This window comes from Phragmites australis, chromosome 21 (assembly GCF_958298935.1).
Source record: "Phragmites australis chromosome 21, lpPhrAust1.1, whole genome shotgun sequence".
Classification (NCBI taxonomy): Eukaryota; Viridiplantae; Streptophyta; class Magnoliopsida; order Poales; family Poaceae; genus Phragmites; species Phragmites australis.
Window position 1 is genome coordinate 3,543,353 of NC_084941.1, and position 19,896 is coordinate 3,563,248.

General features: G+C 44.3%; 2 protein-coding genes across 2 annotated transcripts; one reads left to right on the forward strand and one right to left on the reverse strand.

Annotated features, from left to right (window-relative positions):
- Positions 1-1,157: 1,157 nt before the first annotated feature.
- Positions 1,158-3,606, reverse strand: LOC133903368 (UPF0496 protein 4-like). The gene is made up of 2 exons (XM_062344712.1): positions 3,435-3,606; positions 1,158-2,912 (listed from the first exon to the last, which is right to left on the reverse strand). The coding sequence occupies exon 2, from the start codon at positions 2,905-2,907 to the stop codon at positions 1,555-1,557; it is 1,353 nt and encodes a 450-aa protein (XP_062200696.1). The 5' UTR covers positions 2,908-2,912; positions 3,435-3,606; the 3' UTR covers positions 1,158-1,554.
- A 10,229-nt stretch (positions 3,607-13,835) lies between these two features.
- On the forward strand, positions 13,836-18,599 carry LOC133904135 (aquaporin NIP3-1-like). Its single transcript, XM_062345634.1, has 4 exons — positions 13,836-14,860; positions 17,450-17,875; positions 17,948-18,009; positions 18,114-18,599. Exons 1-4 carry the CDS (start codon positions 14,648-14,650, stop codon positions 18,307-18,309), a joined length of 897 nt encoding a protein of 298 aa, XP_062201618.1. The 5' UTR covers positions 13,836-14,647; the 3' UTR covers positions 18,310-18,599.
- The last annotated feature ends 1,297 nt before the right edge of the window (positions 18,600-19,896 follow it).

Sequence of the window (19,896 nt, forward strand, 5' to 3'; positions counted from 1 at the left end):
CAGTCGCCTAGTAGGGGAAAGGTCGCAAATCTATTCTGCAAGTTCACCAATGTCTCCAGTCAAACGCAGTTTCCAGTGGCATGCGAGAGATTGTTCTTTTTTCTAGAACATGTCTCCTATCCTAGGAGCACATGAATCTCGTCGTAATCTCGCAAATACAATAATTCTAGCAAGCTTATAGTTCTGGTTATATAGACGCTTAAAGATAGAGAATCGTGAAACATCCGCACAAGACTTTGTTTTGCCAGTTAATTGATTAAGCTAATTACGGTTCCTCGAGTACTCCTTCCATGACTGTGGGTAGCGCAGGCGCTTTGTCAAGCGGCGACTCCCGTCTTACCAGAAAAAAAAAAAAAAAAAAAAGCGGCGACTCCTAAGCAAGCACCACGGTGGCAAGAAAATCGATGAAATTGCCTCCATGCAGGATTACAAATATCGTTTATCGCAGCTATTGGAAGATTTGGTTCGCATCGTTTTTATAAACCGAGCGGCTACCCGACCAAACTTAAACTTAAAATTAATAAAAATAAAAAAGTTGATAAAATTTGATCGGTTTCTACAGAATTTCATAGATTACTGTGCAGTTACCACGATAACCGTGATTACAGCCGCGGAGCGGTTTTCGAAGGTAAAATGTATTTGTAAATCTTACCTAAAAGTGACAGACACGTCCACGACGTTATTCATGGCCTAACAGTGGCTAAACTGAAAAGGAAGATGAACAGGATTAAAAATAATACTATATTAAAAATCAATCCTTTAGATGGCCTTTTTCTTGGAGTCAATAGAGTGCCCAGCACGTTTGCGAACAGGGTCTATCTCTATTAGAGACTAATCCAAGACCATTCAAAGATTCCATACTTAATCTAGAAGGCAATAGCAATTATGGTAGACTCCTTATCTCCCTGTTTGGGCTGAAGGCCTGAATCCTGTGTTTTCTGAATACTAATCGGTCTTCTTCAGGAAGGGAATAACAATTTTGCTTCTGACAGAAGACACTCAAAATGGCAGGAGCAATGGATATTTCACATGGAACGAGAATTCCAAACCCACGAGGACAAAGGCAACAACACACCATCTTCGTGGAAGCAGGTCAACCAAAACGGCAAGATGATGTACATGCACACAGGAAGTTGGCCATATCAGTGCAAGATATATAAGACAGGGATTCACACTTTGCAATGCATTTTCATCTCAAATACCGGCACACATGAGCATACATACAGTTACTGCACTCTCGCCGTTCTACATTCCACCAACATCAACTCGACAACACAGTATTTAGTATTTACTCAACAACATTCTAGTTACTAGTTACTACTGACCAAAAAGAGGGGAAGAACTGTAAAGAACCTACGAATACAAACCATATACGACTAGCACAACTCAACTAGCAGCACATGATTATGCACAGTGCCGCTGGGATCTGGCCCCAGCTTAGTTTTGGTGAGGCTGAGCAGGGGCCAGAAGTCAGAAGAACCACGTATAAAGATGTGCTGCCGATGCCAAGTTGTGCATACAGACATTACACAGAATACATATTTGCAGAGCATACTAAGACCTGACCTCAGCGGCAACCTTGCTCCCATCTGAAATCCTGAGATTGCACAGTAACGCATCACGTCCTGTAAGCACGATCTGGAAGAAGTCCCCCACTCGCTTGGACACCTCGTCCAACCCGAGCCGGAGCCCCTTGGCACTTTTCGACATGCTGGAGATGCAGTTCAGCAACTGTTCTCCCCTTTCCAAGCCACTGGTTTCATTGCCGATGCCAGTGGCCTGCTCTGTGTTATCATCTTGGTGTTCACCGTAGCTTGTTCTCTCAAGCATCATCACTTCTTTTGTATGGCTCATAGTCTTGGCATCCTCCTTAATGTCAGTTATACCCATTCCTTCTGTAATACTCTGTAGCATGATTACTTCACACTCACGGCTAGTATCATCAGCCAATTTAGGATTATCCTCATGGGCTCCTTCCTGGGCAGCAGAATCTGACATGACCACTTCCGTTGAATGGCTAACAGCACGAGCCAGGTTGGAATTCTCTTCTTCAAGCTGAGCAGTGCTGATCAATCCATGCAGCTTTCTAGCACATGCCACAACTTCCTCCAGCTCTTTTACAGCTGCAACACTGCCTCTGGATAATTGCCTTCTAAGCTCCCCATTGATAGCAGTACGAAAATCATTGAAGGCTTTAGACCAACCAAATTTCTCAGGGACATCAAACTCCACCAGTGGCTTGGAGCTACCTGACAGTACCGCTACAAGCACACTGCAGATAAAGACTGTAACAGCCTCAATTCCATACAAGGCCCGCATGAGCACCTTCCCCTTAGCAGAATGCTTAACCTTCATCAGACAAAGGTTCCCAGCAAGCTCCTGAAAAACTGCCAAGCAGTTCTCAAGCCTAAGAGACCTCATGCGCACTTTCTCCATCCATTCCTTAAGCGACGCCTCAGCTCTCTTGAGCTGCTCCTGCGACGGCACCTTGCTCCCAGAGTCCAACACATGCAGAACATATTGCACGAGCAGCTGCCCCTGATCCAACTGAGCGAGCTCTGAGCTCAGCGCGATGCAAATGTCCAGCAGCTTCACGCTGCTGTTCAAGTAGATGTCCACCCACTTCTCATCCCAATCCAAGACGGGCAGCTCAAGCTCGGTGATCAGGGTGGCAATGTTGGTGTGCAGCTCCGATAAGCTATCCACTGCGAGCCTCATCCATGACAAGGTGAGCACCTCTGAGGTGTCCTCCGGCTTGAGCTTCCTCAAGCTCAAGGCCAGGCCATCCTCATGCGACGCGAGCAGCTCCGCGAGCTTCGGTGACAGGTGGGCTCCCCTCGGAAGGATCATCCGGAAGGGGTTCCCCACAGGGAAGAAGGACCTGTGCCCGTCGTGCGCGCGACTCATCTCCGCTGCAATCGAAGCAGAGATCCCAGTTAGCAATTGACCACACAAGCAAGGCAACACACGACTCACAGCACAAGCATTATGGATAGAAGCAATACACATGTTGGTAACAGCACTTTGCGGTGTGAAAACTGCCCACGCTTCTCATCTTTCTGGACGAGTTTTTTCCCCTCGATTCACTTAAGGGACAAGCCTTCACTCAATCTACAAACCCTAGCGACGCTCCCAGTACACTAGACTCCACGTTCGCTACGGCATCTCACACGCACCCCGTTCATACCCTAACCGCACTGGACTACCAAAACTGGGTGCAAATCAGAAGAGCACCCCGTCCATACCCTAATCAGAAGAGCACTGGATTAATCTATGCGAAGAACTCGAAAAAGATTAGATACTACTCCCGATCCATCGGCCACAGATTCACCGAAACTTTCCCCCAAAAAATTTGGGCTAAATCGTTCCCCTCCAAACCAGCCAAGCATCAGATGGAGAGCAAATTAGCGGCACGAGCCAAGGGATCCCCGTACCTGGATTCGGGATACGCGCGCGGACTCGATTCGAGCTCGACGGATCGGGGGGGATTCGCGGCGGCGGAAGCAGCTGCGTTTGGCGAAGGTTGCGCGTGGCCGGGACTCTTCGCCGAGAGTGCGACGCTGGGAGGAGAGAGAGAGAGAGAGATGAGAGAGAGAGAGAGATGAGAAAAGGCAATGTGAACGGTGGAAAGTTCGAGTTGAGTTGAGTTGGGCCGCTGTGGTAGCGACCCGTTGGGCTCGGATTTCCTTTCGCAGTGGGGCCCGTTGGGTGTCGCCAGCTGGCCGTCTGATTGCCCGTGGTCGGAGTGATTGTTTCGAAAATCGCGTCGTCACTTTCTTTCCGGGATTTTGTGACGTGTGTCGAAATTAATGACCGGTTTTTCGCGGGATTAGTGCTTCGTTTATGTTTATTTACGTGTGCCGAAAATCGGGGGTGTTTCTCACAGCACACGCATGCAAGGCCATGCAATCGGGAGTAGCGGTGTAACTGGTGAATCTAAATGTACTTATCGATCTTAATTAATATTTTTTTAAAATAATAGATGTATTTTTAGACTCGATCTTCTAAGTTATATTTTGATTAATATTTCTTACAAAATATATTATTTATAGTTACAAACTATATGGTGTGAAATTATTTTAAATTATGAATCTATTTATATATTTTTATACATTAGATATTTTTATAATTTAATTAAATGTTAGTCAAACTACATAAAATTTGATTTTAAAAAAATAATGTACTATTTCTGAACAGAGAGAATAACACTATCTTTTTTAAATTGAGCAAAAATTTTAAAAATAGTGTAATTGATTAAACTAAAGATAATTGGTAGATAGCCTTAGATTAATTAATTTGAAATACTTTTTACTTCTTGGACCTTGCCAAACAATTTTTCTTCGGTTTCTTTTGGGAAGCAGTTTTGGCAGGCCCACCACACATCACCACTGAAACTGAAATCAAATTTGTTTTGCTCATGGCCAGGCCAATCCTTTGCCTAACCTACAAGAGTGACAAAGCAACATATGTATAGTGTGGTTAAAATTCAAAGTTCGACATGTTAAACCAAATGTGTATTATTCAGACGTGCCAAAATATCACCGTACATGTCAAAATTAATGACTTTTTTGTGGCATTAGTGCTTCGTTTATGTTTTTTTACGTGTCGAAAATTGGGGGTCATTTTTTTTTGCGGGATTTTGTGGTTTTGGGAGAAATTAATGACCGGTTTGATTTGATTCTCTCAAGGAAAAATGTCTGGTTTAAGGAGAGGCTGGCATGGGTAGCCCGATCTTGAGGTTTTCCATTTGGGGCGTGTGTCTGTGTCCACAGAATGTTTGATTCGATCGTGTTTCCCCGGCGTATTACTGTTACTGTACATGTGGCAGTTCTTAGTGGCGTTGGGCGATTTTAGTGTCGAGGTAGCGAATTAAATTTGGATCGAACATTGGCCAGAGGCGTCTCTGGCAACAGCAAGGCTTTTTCTTTCTTTTTTCCTTTCCTTTTAGGAAACGGTGAGCCTACTTCAACGAACGAAGGTTGATTTAGGTCTTTGTTTTTTATTCTCATTATGGATTCTAGACTTAAAAGTAAAATCTAAAACAAACTGTTCCAATCTAGAAACTACTTAAAATCCTATAATCTATAATTTAGTGAGAATAAATTTGAATCAGCGGTAAAAATAAACATGACCTACTGGTTAGAGTCCCAAAGGCCCACAGCACATCATGATGCATCCTAGGCCATGCAATCGGGCTGAATACTTTTACTGCTTGGACCTTGCCAAACAAATTTTCTTCCGTTTCTTTTGGCAGGCTCAATAGGCCCACCACACACTCACCACTGAAAGTGAAATCAAGTTTGTTTTGCTCATGGCCAGGCCAATCCTTGCCTAACCTACAAGAGTGACAAAGTAACATATGTATTGTCTGGTTAAAGTTCAGAGTTCGATAGGTTAAACCAAATGTGTATTTGCAAACTTTTTCGAACTCTGATCTCATCTGTTGGTTGCCAGGTGTACATAGTGAATGAATAATGTAAGATCCCACAAGAGACACTGTTCACTATCCCCTCATTGTGGCCGGTGGTTTCAGAGTTTCTGATAACTTGGCAGCCACGTGAGAGGAACAACGATCGGATCCACCATCGTCGCCGCAGACAGTGCACGAATACCACATTCCAATTGATCGCCGGCATCCTCTCGCCGCCTTTCAAAGTTCAAACCTGCATAATTCTGTTGGCCCATCAAAGTTACCGTAGAGTTCTTTGTCAAAAATAGATGACGGATTAATAATAGGCTAGGCGACTCTTGATATCTTAATAATCATGTAGCATGTTATTTTATTTTCGTGCTCTTTATAATATGCTTGCATGTTGCAGCAACTTGTAATAACGAATTAGATTGTGTGCACCATGGTTTGCAAAGGCTGAAATCTCTTTTCCATTATTAAAAAAACGATTCTAACCGTTTGGCCCGTACCACCCGTCCCCTAATCCAAGAAAAGCTTCACGTAACCATATGCTAAAACAGCGGCCGCGGAGGCTTCCGGCACGGCCGGGCGAACTAGATTCGACTCGCCGTCACGTCGGCCGCGCCGAGTGCGGCCGAAGCGAGCCGGCCACGCGTGAGTATACACAGCAAGAGGACGAAGCATGGATCTGCTTGCAGCTGCCGTGATGCAGCAAATTGGTCTGAGGCCTATGGCTAGCCAGGGCCGTGTGCCATCTTCTTATCGCGCTCTGCTCCATATGTTTTATTGGACTGGCCTGCTATGATCCATGATTACTGTTAGCTGATCGACCGGCGATGTGATCCTACCCGGAATCAATTTGTCGGCAAGGCAACCGGTCGATCGATTTTGCGTCGTGGAACCGTGATTTTCGAGTGACAGCTCAAGATCACGTTCTTGTTTGGTCTTGTGCATGGTTGATTGGTCTCATTCCTCCATCGAGCAATGCAGTACTCTCCTCTCCCTCCTGTCTCCCACTACCGCGCGATCATAGCATATATCTGCCGCATGCCAAAGAGTAGAAAAGGCCTGCAGAGCAGCGGCGACCAATGGCGAGCAAAAGGGAAGTCTAGAGGCCAGCGTCGCTCCTAGCGCGGCGACCGATAGCTTTACCTCCAACGATGCCTCCTTCCTGGCCTCAAGTTTTTGCTCTGCACTTTCAAGTACTCATGGCGATTTCGGTGTGGATGATGTTGCCAGTGCATGTGCCTGAGCTGAGCTGCCAAGAACAGATGCTCCGCCTGTTCGATGGATTGAACGATTCATGGACCAGGGTTGCACGCACGCGCAGCTGGCGCTTTGCTATTTCAGGCTTCCAAAAATGCTATCCATCAGCCGCGCCATCCATCACTGGTTGAAGCGCAAGTGAATTGTCTATCTGTTCCTATCAACTTAGGTTTTCTGCTGATCCATGCACGCACCTCAATATCACCTGCGCCCACATGAAGAGTACATGGAGTGAGGTACTCCGTGCTGTCCTGTTCAGTGAATCTTCTTGTCAGCAAATCGCAAGGCATCCACCTGTGGATCAGGGTTCAGACTTCAGAACTACTTCTCTTACCTACCCCTTCTCCTCAACTGTGTATATATGACTAATTAGCACCTAATTAAGCACAAGATGAGGTGTCCTAGTCAAGTAATCATGTGCTGCATTATGCGTCGATGGCGATGATCAATCTAGTACAGTACACTCCATTTACCTAGTGGCACACCATGGCCTGTCTGCCAGACTGCTGCAGCTAGCATATGGCTCCCTATGGCGAGCACAAATTCTCTCATCTTCTCCTATCGGCATCATGGCAAATTGCCGATGCCTTCCTCCCTTTATCGGCGATTTTGGGTGGCTGGCGTTGGCCATTAGGCATCACTCACTTGTTTTTAAAGTTTGGTTAGATGGCGAGATTAGGTGGGATATGTCTATTTCTTTTTTTCAAGACATGATGATTAATTTTTTATTTGTTTCGTATGAATTTGATGTGCTAGTTTTCTGTTTGGTTGATAGAATTAGAGTGGTTAGTATGAGTTAGTTTTATATTTGGTTGGATGGATTGGATGAACTAAGTTGTTTATGAAGATTTTTTGGTGAACTTATCCTTTGATTATGCATAATATAGATGAATTTGTGCATATTTGAATTTGTCTAAATTCAAATTTAATTAAGAAGAGAATATCACATTAAATCATAAAAATACACATAAATGAAGTGTTGCGAAGGAACTCATCTTTTCACTAAATAACCTATGGTTGAAAATATTTTTATAAATTAGTACATCACATGAGAAAAATATTAGTGGATTTTTCCTAATTTTTGGAAATTTATTTGAGGTAATATAAATTGCTATAAGTTATAAAAGTAGGCTTCTTTGAAGAATTTTAATTAAATATTGGCTTATGTTTTTTTTTATCAAAACAATTAAAATGGGTTGCTAGTGAACTCTAAAAATATTTAAAAAATTTGGACCACTTTTATACTCCAGATAAAATAAAGAAGTAAATAAAAAAACATTAACACACATACACGAGCACTAAAGAGCACTCAGAATGGCTCCGTCCGGTCGATTTCCACGATCTCCCCCTTCTACACGATATATTCTTTTTTTTTTCTGATCACACTATTTACACATCTTCCATTCACTCTTATCCACACAACTAAATATATCTTAGTATTTTTGTTTTAGTCTGTGTTGTCTATATCATCTTAATAGTTTAAATAAGTTTGAATCAGTTTATAATATTTTGTGTTGTAAACATAATATCTTTATATTAACTCTTTTACATGTAATGAGAATAAAAATATAAAAAAATGCGTGTGCGAATTCATCTTACGAGTGAGTTAAGTTATTAATAATTTTAGAGATAGAGTGTTGCATTGATCAATCGGGTTGCTAGATCCGTCGCCGTCGTACCTCTGACAAGTGCTAAGGCAAGCTCAACTCTTCTCTTAACCAGCTCGAATTCTTATATTGACCATGCCCAGCTGCTGTTACAGTGAACAACTGAAGAATGGACGCACTGTGTAAGCGGTAAGCTCGGTTCTTGTCCTGATGCGTCTTCCTGAACCGCCGAAGCTGTCAAGATCGCGCGACAGATTGAACAATTAGAGTATTAGACCATGCTTTATGGCTTGAAAGCCAGTGCTCGTCAGGGCGCCACATCGCCATTATCTGTGAATCTACGATCGCCACGAAGAAGACGAGGACAGACATGTTGGTCGCCGTGTCCGTTACGAACGGGGATCATCTGACTTGGCGTGGAACGAAATCACCTGACTTTATTCATCGTGAGACGTTAGATTACATATGAACTGTTAGGATTTTAATGCTACAGTATTGTTACAATAATATATAAACAGTAATATTGCTATAGTATATGAATAACTCTGTTATAGTGTTTAACGTCAGAATAATATTTATATTCTTATAATTTACTGTTTACATTTGACTTCACTCGGATCTATCTATTTCCGTGGCCCTCGCATCAGCCATTAAAAGTATACTTCTAGTCCTGTCATTTATAATTTCTCATAATATAAAATGATTTTTATTTTAATATCTCTCTACTATGTGAGGTATGAGAAATTATAAATAATAAAATCTATATAAATTTTAAAAAATATACTAGCTAGCAGCCCAAGTCTCTTACATGCCACCAGGAAAAGTGGAGCCTTTTCCCTGCTCAAAACAGGGCAAGGGAGGCCAACGTTTCCATGCTCGATTGTTCGCTTGGCATCTGAAGTGATGGTGCGTCATTTTCCGGCCTCCACGCGGGCAGAGAACAGAGCGGACGGCCTGAAAGAAACGCTTCCTCGCCACACGTTTCGCTTCAGATTTCAGGGCACAACGGATCTTGAAATTCAGCTATCCACTTGACGATCATGTTGTTTCCCGTATTGTTATGTTAGGATGCCAGCATGCCAATCACTGCAGTTGAGGCCCAAAGCCCAGCCTACTACCGAAATTGAAGCATAGCCTGGAGCCTGGACTAGGATAGTAGTAGCAGTCACGAAGCTAGAGCGAAATGGATAGGATATAAGATCTTATTTATTTACAATTTTATGTTCGATATTAGTCTGTGCAGCCTGCTGTAGTCGCAGTAGTTTGAACCGTGAGGATATAATAGAGATAAAATTCTAAAGGTTAACATTAATTTTCGATTTTTGTGTGGATGTATCCACACTCTCTGCTCCCCATGTACCTTCGCTCTGAGTAGCAGGCTGTTGAAGCATCATAGCCTACTTTTGAAGATGGTGTCGACTGTCGAGGTCCCGTAATAAAACTTAGTGATCGTGAGTAGTTGAGGGAGGGACCGCTGCACGCAGCGCTGCTTTGGAATGCCACTCAGGGCGGCTGACGGATCATTCTCCAGGGGGGTAGGAGATCGCACGATGGATCGGCAGGCTTTTACAGTTTTCGCAGCCCGGTAATTTGTAAGCATCATCAAACACGATGCAGCACTTCTGTAAGCATCAGGCATCGGATGGAGATCAATGGAGCAGTCAAGTCTCAAGGATCTCGATCTCCTTTTGGGCGTGGGATTGATGGCCTACAACAAAAGGCCAGAGTCAGGGTTTAATTTATCGTCGATAACTACTTTGATATCATAATTATTGGATGATTCGGTCCGCACCGTATGTATAAATCGAACGATTACCGATCAAACTCAAATTACCAATTCAAAAAAAAAAATCAAAAACTTGATAAAATTTAATCGGATTCTATCTAATTCTACCAAATTATTGTATGGTTACCGCGGTTACTGCTGACGGGCAGTTTTAAGGATCTAAACGCATTTGCAGAACAATTGCTTCTTTCATCCATCCATCCATACCCCTGCTACTGCACCGATCCATGCTGTGCAGGTGACAAAGTGCTAAAGCTAGCTGTCTACTACTAAGGTAGACGAACGCACGTAAGGTAGCTTGCCTGCGTGGGAGCTTAAGCGGGTGTGTAGTAGCTGAACTTTGTTCAGGGTCACGGCAAACACATCGTCAGAGCTTGCATGAGGCGAAGAATCTATCTGCCTTCTTCAGTAGCCACTCTGCCTGTCACGGTCACTTGTAACCTGGGCAATCCTGCCTACCGTCCTCAAAGCAGATCGTAGCGTCCAGGCCGCTCAAGGAAGGAAAGGCATCGTCTCAACGTGGCGCCATGCCATCCTCTTTCCTCTGTTCATCCACGCCAGCAGCAAGAGCAGCGCCGGGCAGGCTATCATTCATCTCTGCATCCACTCAACTTCACCGTGCAAAAAAGGAGAACACAGAACAATTGGCACAACCATCTGCCTTTTTTTCTTGTCGTTTCAGAAAGGGAAAAAAAGCATCTGCATTTTTAATTGGACGAGATCAGGGAAGCTTACCTTGTATTGCATTTTCATAACACCGGTGGTCCAGGATGCCGCCACCGCCGTTTACTAGCGTTTAATAAAAGGTGCTAGGTGCTGCTGCAGCGGAAAGCATTTTTTTTTCCCTTCGATTTCTACTTTTAGATAATAAAAACTGCAACATGTGATGCACACAGCTGGATTCATTATTACAATATATTACGGCTTCGATTTCTTATTAGTGACGGGATGCTTTGGTTCACTTAACTTTCCGGCGGTATAGGATGCTGCCGCTGTCATTTACTAGTGTTTAATAAGAGGTGCTAGGTGCTGCTATAGCAAAAAGCGTTTTTTCCGCTTCGGTTTCTTCTTTTAGATTACGAAAACTACAACCTGCAATATACACAGCCTAATTTATTATTACAATATAATACGGTTTCGATTTCTTCTAAAGTTCAGTGGTATTTGATTCGAATTAAGTGTAAAGTATAAAGCAGGGATCAATGGGGCAAACTGTTGCGCCACGTTTGCGAGCATCTCTAATCTTTTTCAGTCTCCGTGTTAGCAGCTAACCTAGGTTTTGCTGCGCCACGCCGTGCTCCGCTCGAGGAAAAGGTGTGCCGAATCGGGCCATCACTTCACCCATCGATGATTCTCCTGCTCTGGAGTCTGGACCCAGAGCATTAATTTGTTTAAGCAGACAAGAGGCTCTTGCGATTAACCACAGAATGCTTTTTTTTTTTTTTGGAAAACACGGGGGAGCTTCCCGGATACTCACCACGTAGCGAGACCTTGCTCACCGCGAGAGACATCGCCGGAATGATTTGTGGTACGGAAACATCACATCATAGTGTTTGGTTTGGTTAGCTCGAGCCACGGACTCCGATTCGTTTGACCTATTCGTCTTGCATCATTGCATGGCTGTGAAGCTCTAACTCTAATAATATTTGAAGTTGGATGTCTCTGACTTAAAAAAAATTAGAAATAGAGTTAGAGATATATTAAAGATATTTGAATAAATTATCTTGTTTTTATTTTAAACTAAAAATATATAATTAAATCACTTTATTTAAGTACAAACTTTAGATTAAAATAAAACTAAAAGCTAGAGCGTTATCAAACAGTGCCGACTCCGGGGCAATCATTCGGAGGCTTGACCGCTTGAGGGAACCCCAGCAACTACCTGTGTTCATCAACCATCATCAACGGAGGTTTCCATCACTGGATTCATTCCAGACTTCCAGTATTCCACGATGTGAGTACTCGAAGTTCCAGGTACCTTGGATCGAGACTCGAAGGTACAAGTAGTGTTAACGCTCCTAGTCATGCAGTGTGTGCATTGATCAGACTAGCAAAAGTCAGACATGGCTTTGAAACCAGGATGTCCTGGCGCCGGTCTGAACATATGGACAACGTGACTGTAGAAGGATTGACCTGACAAGAGAGGTTCAGAAAATCAGAACCATACTCTGCACCAGCACGAATCCGTGTTCCAGCAAAAGCGAACCTGATAGTGATAAGACAGAAAAAAGACACGATCAAGTGGAAAGAGGTCTCAAAATCTCACGGCACTGACCAAAATGATGCAGTTCTAGTTCAGAAAAAGAACGAAACACTCTACTACATGCTCGATCAGATTCCGAAGATCTTGTGAATCTACTGATCTGAACAGTCACTGACATGCGGGCCTATAAATTTCCCCAAGCTGGTACAGTAAGCTCTTTTTTTATTTTAAAAAATAGACATTTAAATTCACATTAAAAAAACTCGAACTTTGAAAATCTAAACGTACCTCCACATCCGCAACTGAGACGTACATCCACATCTTAAACTCTTTTTATTACTGGGTCAATTGTATATGTACATGCAGCTCAGATGTCTGCTGCCAACCTGACGAATGCAATTTTACACTTGCTTGTGCCTACCCTGTTCGGAATCTTCGGATTCACCGGTGTAAATGGGCTCGGGCTCGCTCCTACTTTGCTTGAGGTTATCTTCTGTTTGTTTTGAATTGAACCCGCAAATTTAACGTTTATGAGTTTTATTTTCGGAAAACTAATATCATCTTCCATTGTGTCGATCAGATTGCACATGCACCTAATATTTTAACGAGGGCTTCATTGGACCGGGTTCCAAATCAATCAGGGTGCAATGATTAGTCCCAGACCTAATATAATAGTGAAAGAACAAAACGAAGCAGCAGGAACAAGACTTCAGAAATTAACTAGCTTGGTGAAGCACGTATACCATTGATGGCCTTTCTGATGGGGTGACAATTGATAACATTGGTGTAACATACTCTCTTCAGTCACGAAATAATACTGTTTTGAACGTCGAAACAGTTACCGATATACTATTTTAACCACTAGTTGCTAGTGTATAATGTATACAAAATATAATAAAGTTATAATATTTTAAAACTATTTTTCAAGACAAATCTAGCTATATCATTTTCAAAAGTTCAATCAAAATATTTAAAAATATATTGAGGTCAAAGATAAAACATGTTGACTACACATAACTCAAAACAACAATCTTTCGTGACAAAGGAAATATCAAGTTACCGACGATTGGTCAAATCGTTTATGCAAATAGAAGCGAACAACAATTTATTTTATTAAATTAAGCCAGCTAAGACTCAAACTCGAAACATAAAACTCTTGTACCGTATTGAGCTACTGCACACCGACCAATTAACAGAAGAGCCAAAGCTGAGGGAGAAAAGACTGATAATTCACTTATATATACTTTAATACGTAGGACTTCTGCAGAATTTTCACAAGGATTTTGCAGGACTCCGTGGGGTTCTTTCCTTCAGAATTCCTATTAAAATCCTCGATGGAGATGGAGCCTGCTACTGTACATACCCCGGGCAGGCAGCTACTCCACGGTTTTGTTTTGTCATGAGATGGCTTAAACAAACTAGTTTGAAGCACTCATTAATTATGATGATGCCATCGGTTTTGTGTTGTCATGAGCTTGCTTAAACAAACTAGTTTGAAGCAATCCTTAATTATGATGATGCCACCGGCCCCGATCTTTTAGTTTGCGTACTATTCGAGAGCAATTGGGAGATCAGATGCCTCGCAAGTGGAGAGAGAGGCCATTGACCTCGATCCATCCCCTTCATGTGCACCTGTGACCTGCTAATAGACACAGCCCCACACACCCACACCGTCTCCCCCTCCAAACCCATCACCCATCTCTGCTCCCGCCTCCCCAGCCGATCACCTCCACTGCTCTTTCCTGCATCTCCATTGCATTGCATCTTGTGTTCTTGTTGTTCGTCGCATGTGTCTTTCTCCATTCCCCCAATCCTAGCAAGAGAAAGGTAGAGAGAGAGACTGTTCTTGTGAGAGAGCTGGACGCCACCTCCGCACCCATTACGCCTTAGCCAAACCTTGAGAAAAACCTGTGAAGCATGTAAGAACTCCGATCCTTGTCCAAAATCCAAATCCCAGAAGAAGAAAAAAGCACAAAAAAATAAGCCACAACCAAAGCATCGGTGTTGCGAAGCGAGGCGTAAGTTGGTAGGCTGGATACGCCCCCACTGATTCCTTAGCACAAAATCAACAAAAACCTCCAGATCATGTAAGTTTCGCCACCGTCTTTGCTTTGCTTGCCACCAAGCTGAAAAAAGAACAAAAAAATTAGGAAAAAAACCCAGCATGTATCTGTAGCAGCAGCCATCAGTCGTGGTCTAATGATCCTGAAGCCAATCCGGCCAGTATCGTAGCATTACCTTTGCAAAAACCACCAAATCATGTAGTTAGTACACCGTCTCCTATTTCTGCTGCACTGCCAGTCGTTTAAAAAATACAAAAAAAGTTAGAGAGTGTGTGTGTGAGAGAGAGGAAGCAAGTAGCAAAGAGATCAGTGATGGAGGCGGGGTCGACGCCGCCGAACGGGTCGGCGCCGGCGACGCCCGGGACGCCTGCGCCGCTGTTCGCGGGGCCGCGGGTGGACTCGCTGTCGTACGAGCGCAAGTCGATGCCGCGGTGCAAGTGCATGCCGGCGGTGGAGGGGTGGGGGATGGCGACGAACACCTGCGTCGTCGAGATCCCCGCGCCGGACGTCTCGTTCACCCGCAAGGTATGCCACCATGCCCATGCACATGCGCGCGCACGTGCCCGTTGCTCTTCTTTATTCTTATGTCTACACGTCTGATCTTTGAATTTTTTTGCCATATTTTTGTGCTTAATTATGCTGGTAGTACAGGAGGGTACAGACATATATGCATCTTCATATTTTACACTGTGTTGGTCAAAACAACTTTACAACAGTCATGTGTCTGCAAGCCTGTACCAATCGGGGATTTTAATTTCGTTTTGTAATTTTATTTCATTGGCTAAAAGATAAAAAAAAAAATTCGTTAAAAATTTGGCCATTTTTCAAATTCCTGAATTCGGCAAAATTTTAATCCCTAGTATCAACACAGCCCTGACAGCCACAATCCACACAGTTTAGGGCTTTGGGCACCTGTTTCTAATCCCTGGTGATTTCGGTGATCTCATATATGTGATGCTTATTGGTGAATCAATTACAGTACATTGTTTGGAATTTAGATTCGGCATGAAGGATGATTAGACCTTTAAGTACGTAGTACTCCATTTTGGTCGGATCGATGACGCAAATCCAGATTTTTTTTCCCCAACAAATCCAGATTCTTTTTAGGCACTAGTTCTTTGTTCAGCGCCGCTTCTAAACTGAGGAGTTCAGGTGAACAAGCTGACTATGAGACAATAGAGCACGTCCTGACAGCCTGCATCAGATTGAAACGAACAAGCGTGATGAGGGATCAGAACGTGGGATCTGATGCAGGCTGTTGTCAGGGCGTGCTGTTCAAGGACCTAGCTAGGAATCCTGCTTCAAAAAGCGCTAGGAATCTTTTTAAACAAATAGTTACCGGTATTAACCTGCTAAAGTAGAATGCTTAGGCGCCGATCGTAGCTTCGTGAGAGAAGAAGAAGAAGAAGGATATAGAAAAATGGCACTGAAAAATGGAAAGTGACATAGTTTGGCTCATGGGTGATGGCCAGTTCTCCGCGCCGCCTGCAGCCTCCATCACGCTATTCTGAACTTAGAAGTATACCAAGTTGCTGAAATTTTGGCTTGGCTCGGCGGCGCGTAATCGGGCGATATGTGCGAGTCCACACCATGTCATGTTCCCTAACCAACCACTCCCGGGAAATGATATACTTGTTTAAGGATTCCACTGGGCTGATCATTTTGAATTACTGAACTGGGGTTCCTCACTTCCTCCTTGGGAGAAGCTTGTGTTAAAGTCTATCAGAAAAACGTAAGGAAATTTTCTTTAGAAAAAAGGAGATAAGGAAAGACGGCCAACTACTAATAATAAGATTTTGTTTGAACGGCACTTCCACACGACGCAGTCTTCGTTGGAGACCTGTGGGGTGCGGGATGGGGGCTTGAACCCCCGTCGGCTCGGCTCCATCCGGGAGCGTTGCCACCGAGCTCCATGCTCGTCCGCGAAGATAATAAGATGGTCAGATTGATCAACGAAGATAAGTTCCAGATGCGTGTTTACTCCAAAATTCAATTCACCCAAATCAATAATTCAATCCAAATAAATCTTTTCTGGTGTTTTTTGCCATTCTTTGGCTTGTCGTAGGCTTCCTTCCCCGGCTTTGCTGGCATTTCGATTGTAAACTTGTTCTCTTCTTAATTAATTGGCAGTGTTTTTCCCCTTTTCTTAAAATTAAAGGAAAAATTGAGTTTAAAACAGATGTTTTTCAGATAAAGTTTTCAAACAGATGTGTCTTGAACACATACTGTACTTTAGTTGAGTATGAACAAAAAATGTAGGTTAAAACTGATGTGTCTTGAATCCGTACTTTAAAGTTGCATATGACCAATAATTGTACTAGATTGTAGCCCATCGTGTCCTACTCTCCTACATCGTTAGTTTGAAAACAAAGAGCTTAACAATACTCTCGACAAGATACTACAGATTTTAATTTTCAAACAAAGAAAATGATAGCCATTAGCCAAGTACAATTTATTAAGCTATGATAAGGTTCTTGGACGTGACACAAAAGGAGTATGTTCAAAACTGAAGTTGAACCGACGGTAGCTTCAGGCGTCCGTGACGAGAGTGGTTGCCGGCGTCGTTTTGGCTGTCTCGCCGGTCACGTCCATCCAATCTGTCGATGAATTAAGTGTGGCTGCATAGTATCGTCTAGTACTAATATAATCGGTAGCTCTCCTATCAATTTGTTTAAAAATAATATTAATATCGTACTAGTGTGCCCAATTGGATATTTGCATGAGATTATTGACTAATTGGAAAAGGACGATGTGTCATTTCAGCTCTTGAGTGTCGGATGATCCAGCCTGTTTTTTGCTTGTGTTTTGTTGCTTTTGCGATCGAATGCAGAGCAGTGTTCATGGGCTTGTTCACTTTGCTCTGTTACCCTGTTCTAGTATTTCAGAGAAAAATCGTTCCAAATTATGCACAATCCAAATGATGATCCTAAGCACATAATTACAATAATTTAACAGCACACCTGTCACAGTTGATCATGCAGTAGTTCAAGAGCGTTTTAGCATTCAGGTTGTAAACCTGCACCTGCACAGTGATCACTGGTAACACTCTGAGGTCTGAAGTCCGAGTCCGAGGAATTCTCGTTAAGCTGACATGAACGGTGATGATGCGTGCAGCTTGGTGCGGAGTTCGTGGGCACGTTCATCCTCATCTTCTTCGCGACGGCGGCGCCGATCGTGAACCAGAAGTACGGCGGCGCGATCACGCCGTTCGGGAACGCGGCGTGCGCGGGGCTCGCCGTGACGATCGTCATCCTGTCGACGGGACACATCTCCGGCGCGCACCTGAACCCGTCGCTGACCATCGCGTTCGCGGCGCTGCGCCACTTCCCCTGGCTCCAGGTGCCCGCGTACGTGACCGTCCAGGTGCTGGGATCCATCTGCGCCAGCTTCGCGCTCAAGGGCGTCTTCCACCCGTTCCTCTCCGGCGGCGTCACCGTGCCCGACGTCACCATCTCCACTGCCCAGGCGTTCTTCACCGAGTTCATCATCTCCTTCAACCTCCTCTTCGTCGTCACCGCCGTCGCCACGGACACCCGCGCGGTAACAATCGAGCCTCCCTCGTCGCTGAATGCCAATGATCGATTCTGTTGTGATTTCTCCGCGTTCTTGCAGGTGGGTGAGCTCGCCGGGATCGCGGTGGGAGCGGCTGTGGCGCTGAACATCCTCGTGGCCGGGTAAGTCACGAAGCGCGCGTCCTTAATCACGTAGCACGTAGCGTGACATGCATGGTTGCATGAGCTGAGCGGCGTGTTTTTTTCATCTGGCTGATTGACGGCAGGCCGACGACGGGCGGGTCGATGAACCCGGTGAGGACGCTGGGACCGGCGGTTGCGGCGGGGAACTACCGGCAGCTGTGGATCTACCTGCTGGCGCCGACGCTCGGCGCGGTGGCCGGCGCCGGCGTGTACACGGCGGTCAAGCTCAGGGGCGTGGACGGCGAGACCCCGCGCCCGCAGCGCAGCTTCCGCCGCTGATGCGCGCACGTACGCGAATACTGTCCGCGCGTGTCACGGTCTCCTCCACGGCCATGTCGCGTCCGTGGTTCGTGCCGTGCCGTGTCAGGTTGGTACGTTACAATAAGCCCCGTTGCAGTTCGTCAGGAACGGCGTCGAGTTCTTTGGTGTGGTCGTGTCAAGGATTCTAGTCGTCCAGAGTCGTGTGTCAAACTGTTAATTTGTTGGGTCTGATGGTGTCAGAATAAAAGCCACCGATGCGCCGGCTGACGGGCATCTGGCTGTAATGGTTGCAAAGACTTTGTGTTTAATCAGGCCTTAAGCTATATGTTCAATGCTCGGCCATGGCATCATGTGATGCAAATGTTGGGATAATCTTTATTTCTTTATTAAAACATATATATGTGTGATCATGGTTCGGTCATGGCCGTCCCGGCGCCAGTCACGGCACGCGGTGGCCATGGCAGGGCCAAAATTGGGTTGCGAGACAAACCGCATGACGGTATGCTGGCACTGCTTTCCATGCAAAAAACACGATCAATCAACGGGAGAAACCCAAGAAAATGGCGAGTTCATGACCGGAGGAACGAGATGGACAAGAAAATACCGTCTGTGATGAATCAGAGGCGCTGGGGAACGTCGACGGTGCGACGGGATTGCATGTTGATTAGCCCCTTTGAATAGGGCGAGATTACAAGATGGAATATATAGGAGAGTCTGGCCGGTATCTACTCCCGAAACATAGGAACAAACTACTATCTATAGTCATGCCAGATTTATCTCTACCTATATTTATTACATAAAGATATTCCACAACTATCTCTAACACTCCCCCTCAATCTGAAGTCGACAGATTTAGATTGTTCTTGAACATCTCCAACTGTCTAACAGGCAATGGCTTTGTCAGTCCATCTGCTACTTGATCTTTGGAAGAAACAAACTCAACATCCAATAATTTGCGAGCTACTCTTTCCCTCACAAAATGATAGTCTACCTCAATGTGTTTGGTACGTGCATGAAACACAGGATTAGCAGACAAATACTTAGCTCCAATATTATCACACCAAATCTTTGCCGCCCTTGGCGTTTGAATACCAAGTTCTTCAAGCAAAGTTTGTATCCACATAATTTCTGCAGTAGCATTTGCAAGTGCTTTATATTCTGCTTCAGTGCTTGACCTGGAAACAGTTGCCTGTTTTCGTGCACTCCATGATACAAGATTAGGTCCTAGGAAAACAGCAAAACCTCCAGTGGACCGCCGGTCATCTAAACATCTAGCCCAGTCTGCATCAGAAAAAGCACTAACAAGAAAAGAGGATGACTTACTGAACTTGAGCCTAAGGTGAACTGAACCTTTAATATACCTTACAATTCTTTTAACTGCTGCCCAATGGTCTGTGGTTGGTGAATGAAGATACTGACAAACCTTGTTAACTGCAAAAAAGATGTCTGGCCTGGTCAGAGTTAAATATTGTAGTGCTCCCACAACACTCCTATACTGTGTAGCATCATTGGGACCAAGAGGAGATCCTTCATGAACTGAGAGTTTCTCAGTGGCAAACAAAGGTGTGTTAACAGGTTTACAGGTATGCATACCAACTCTTCTAA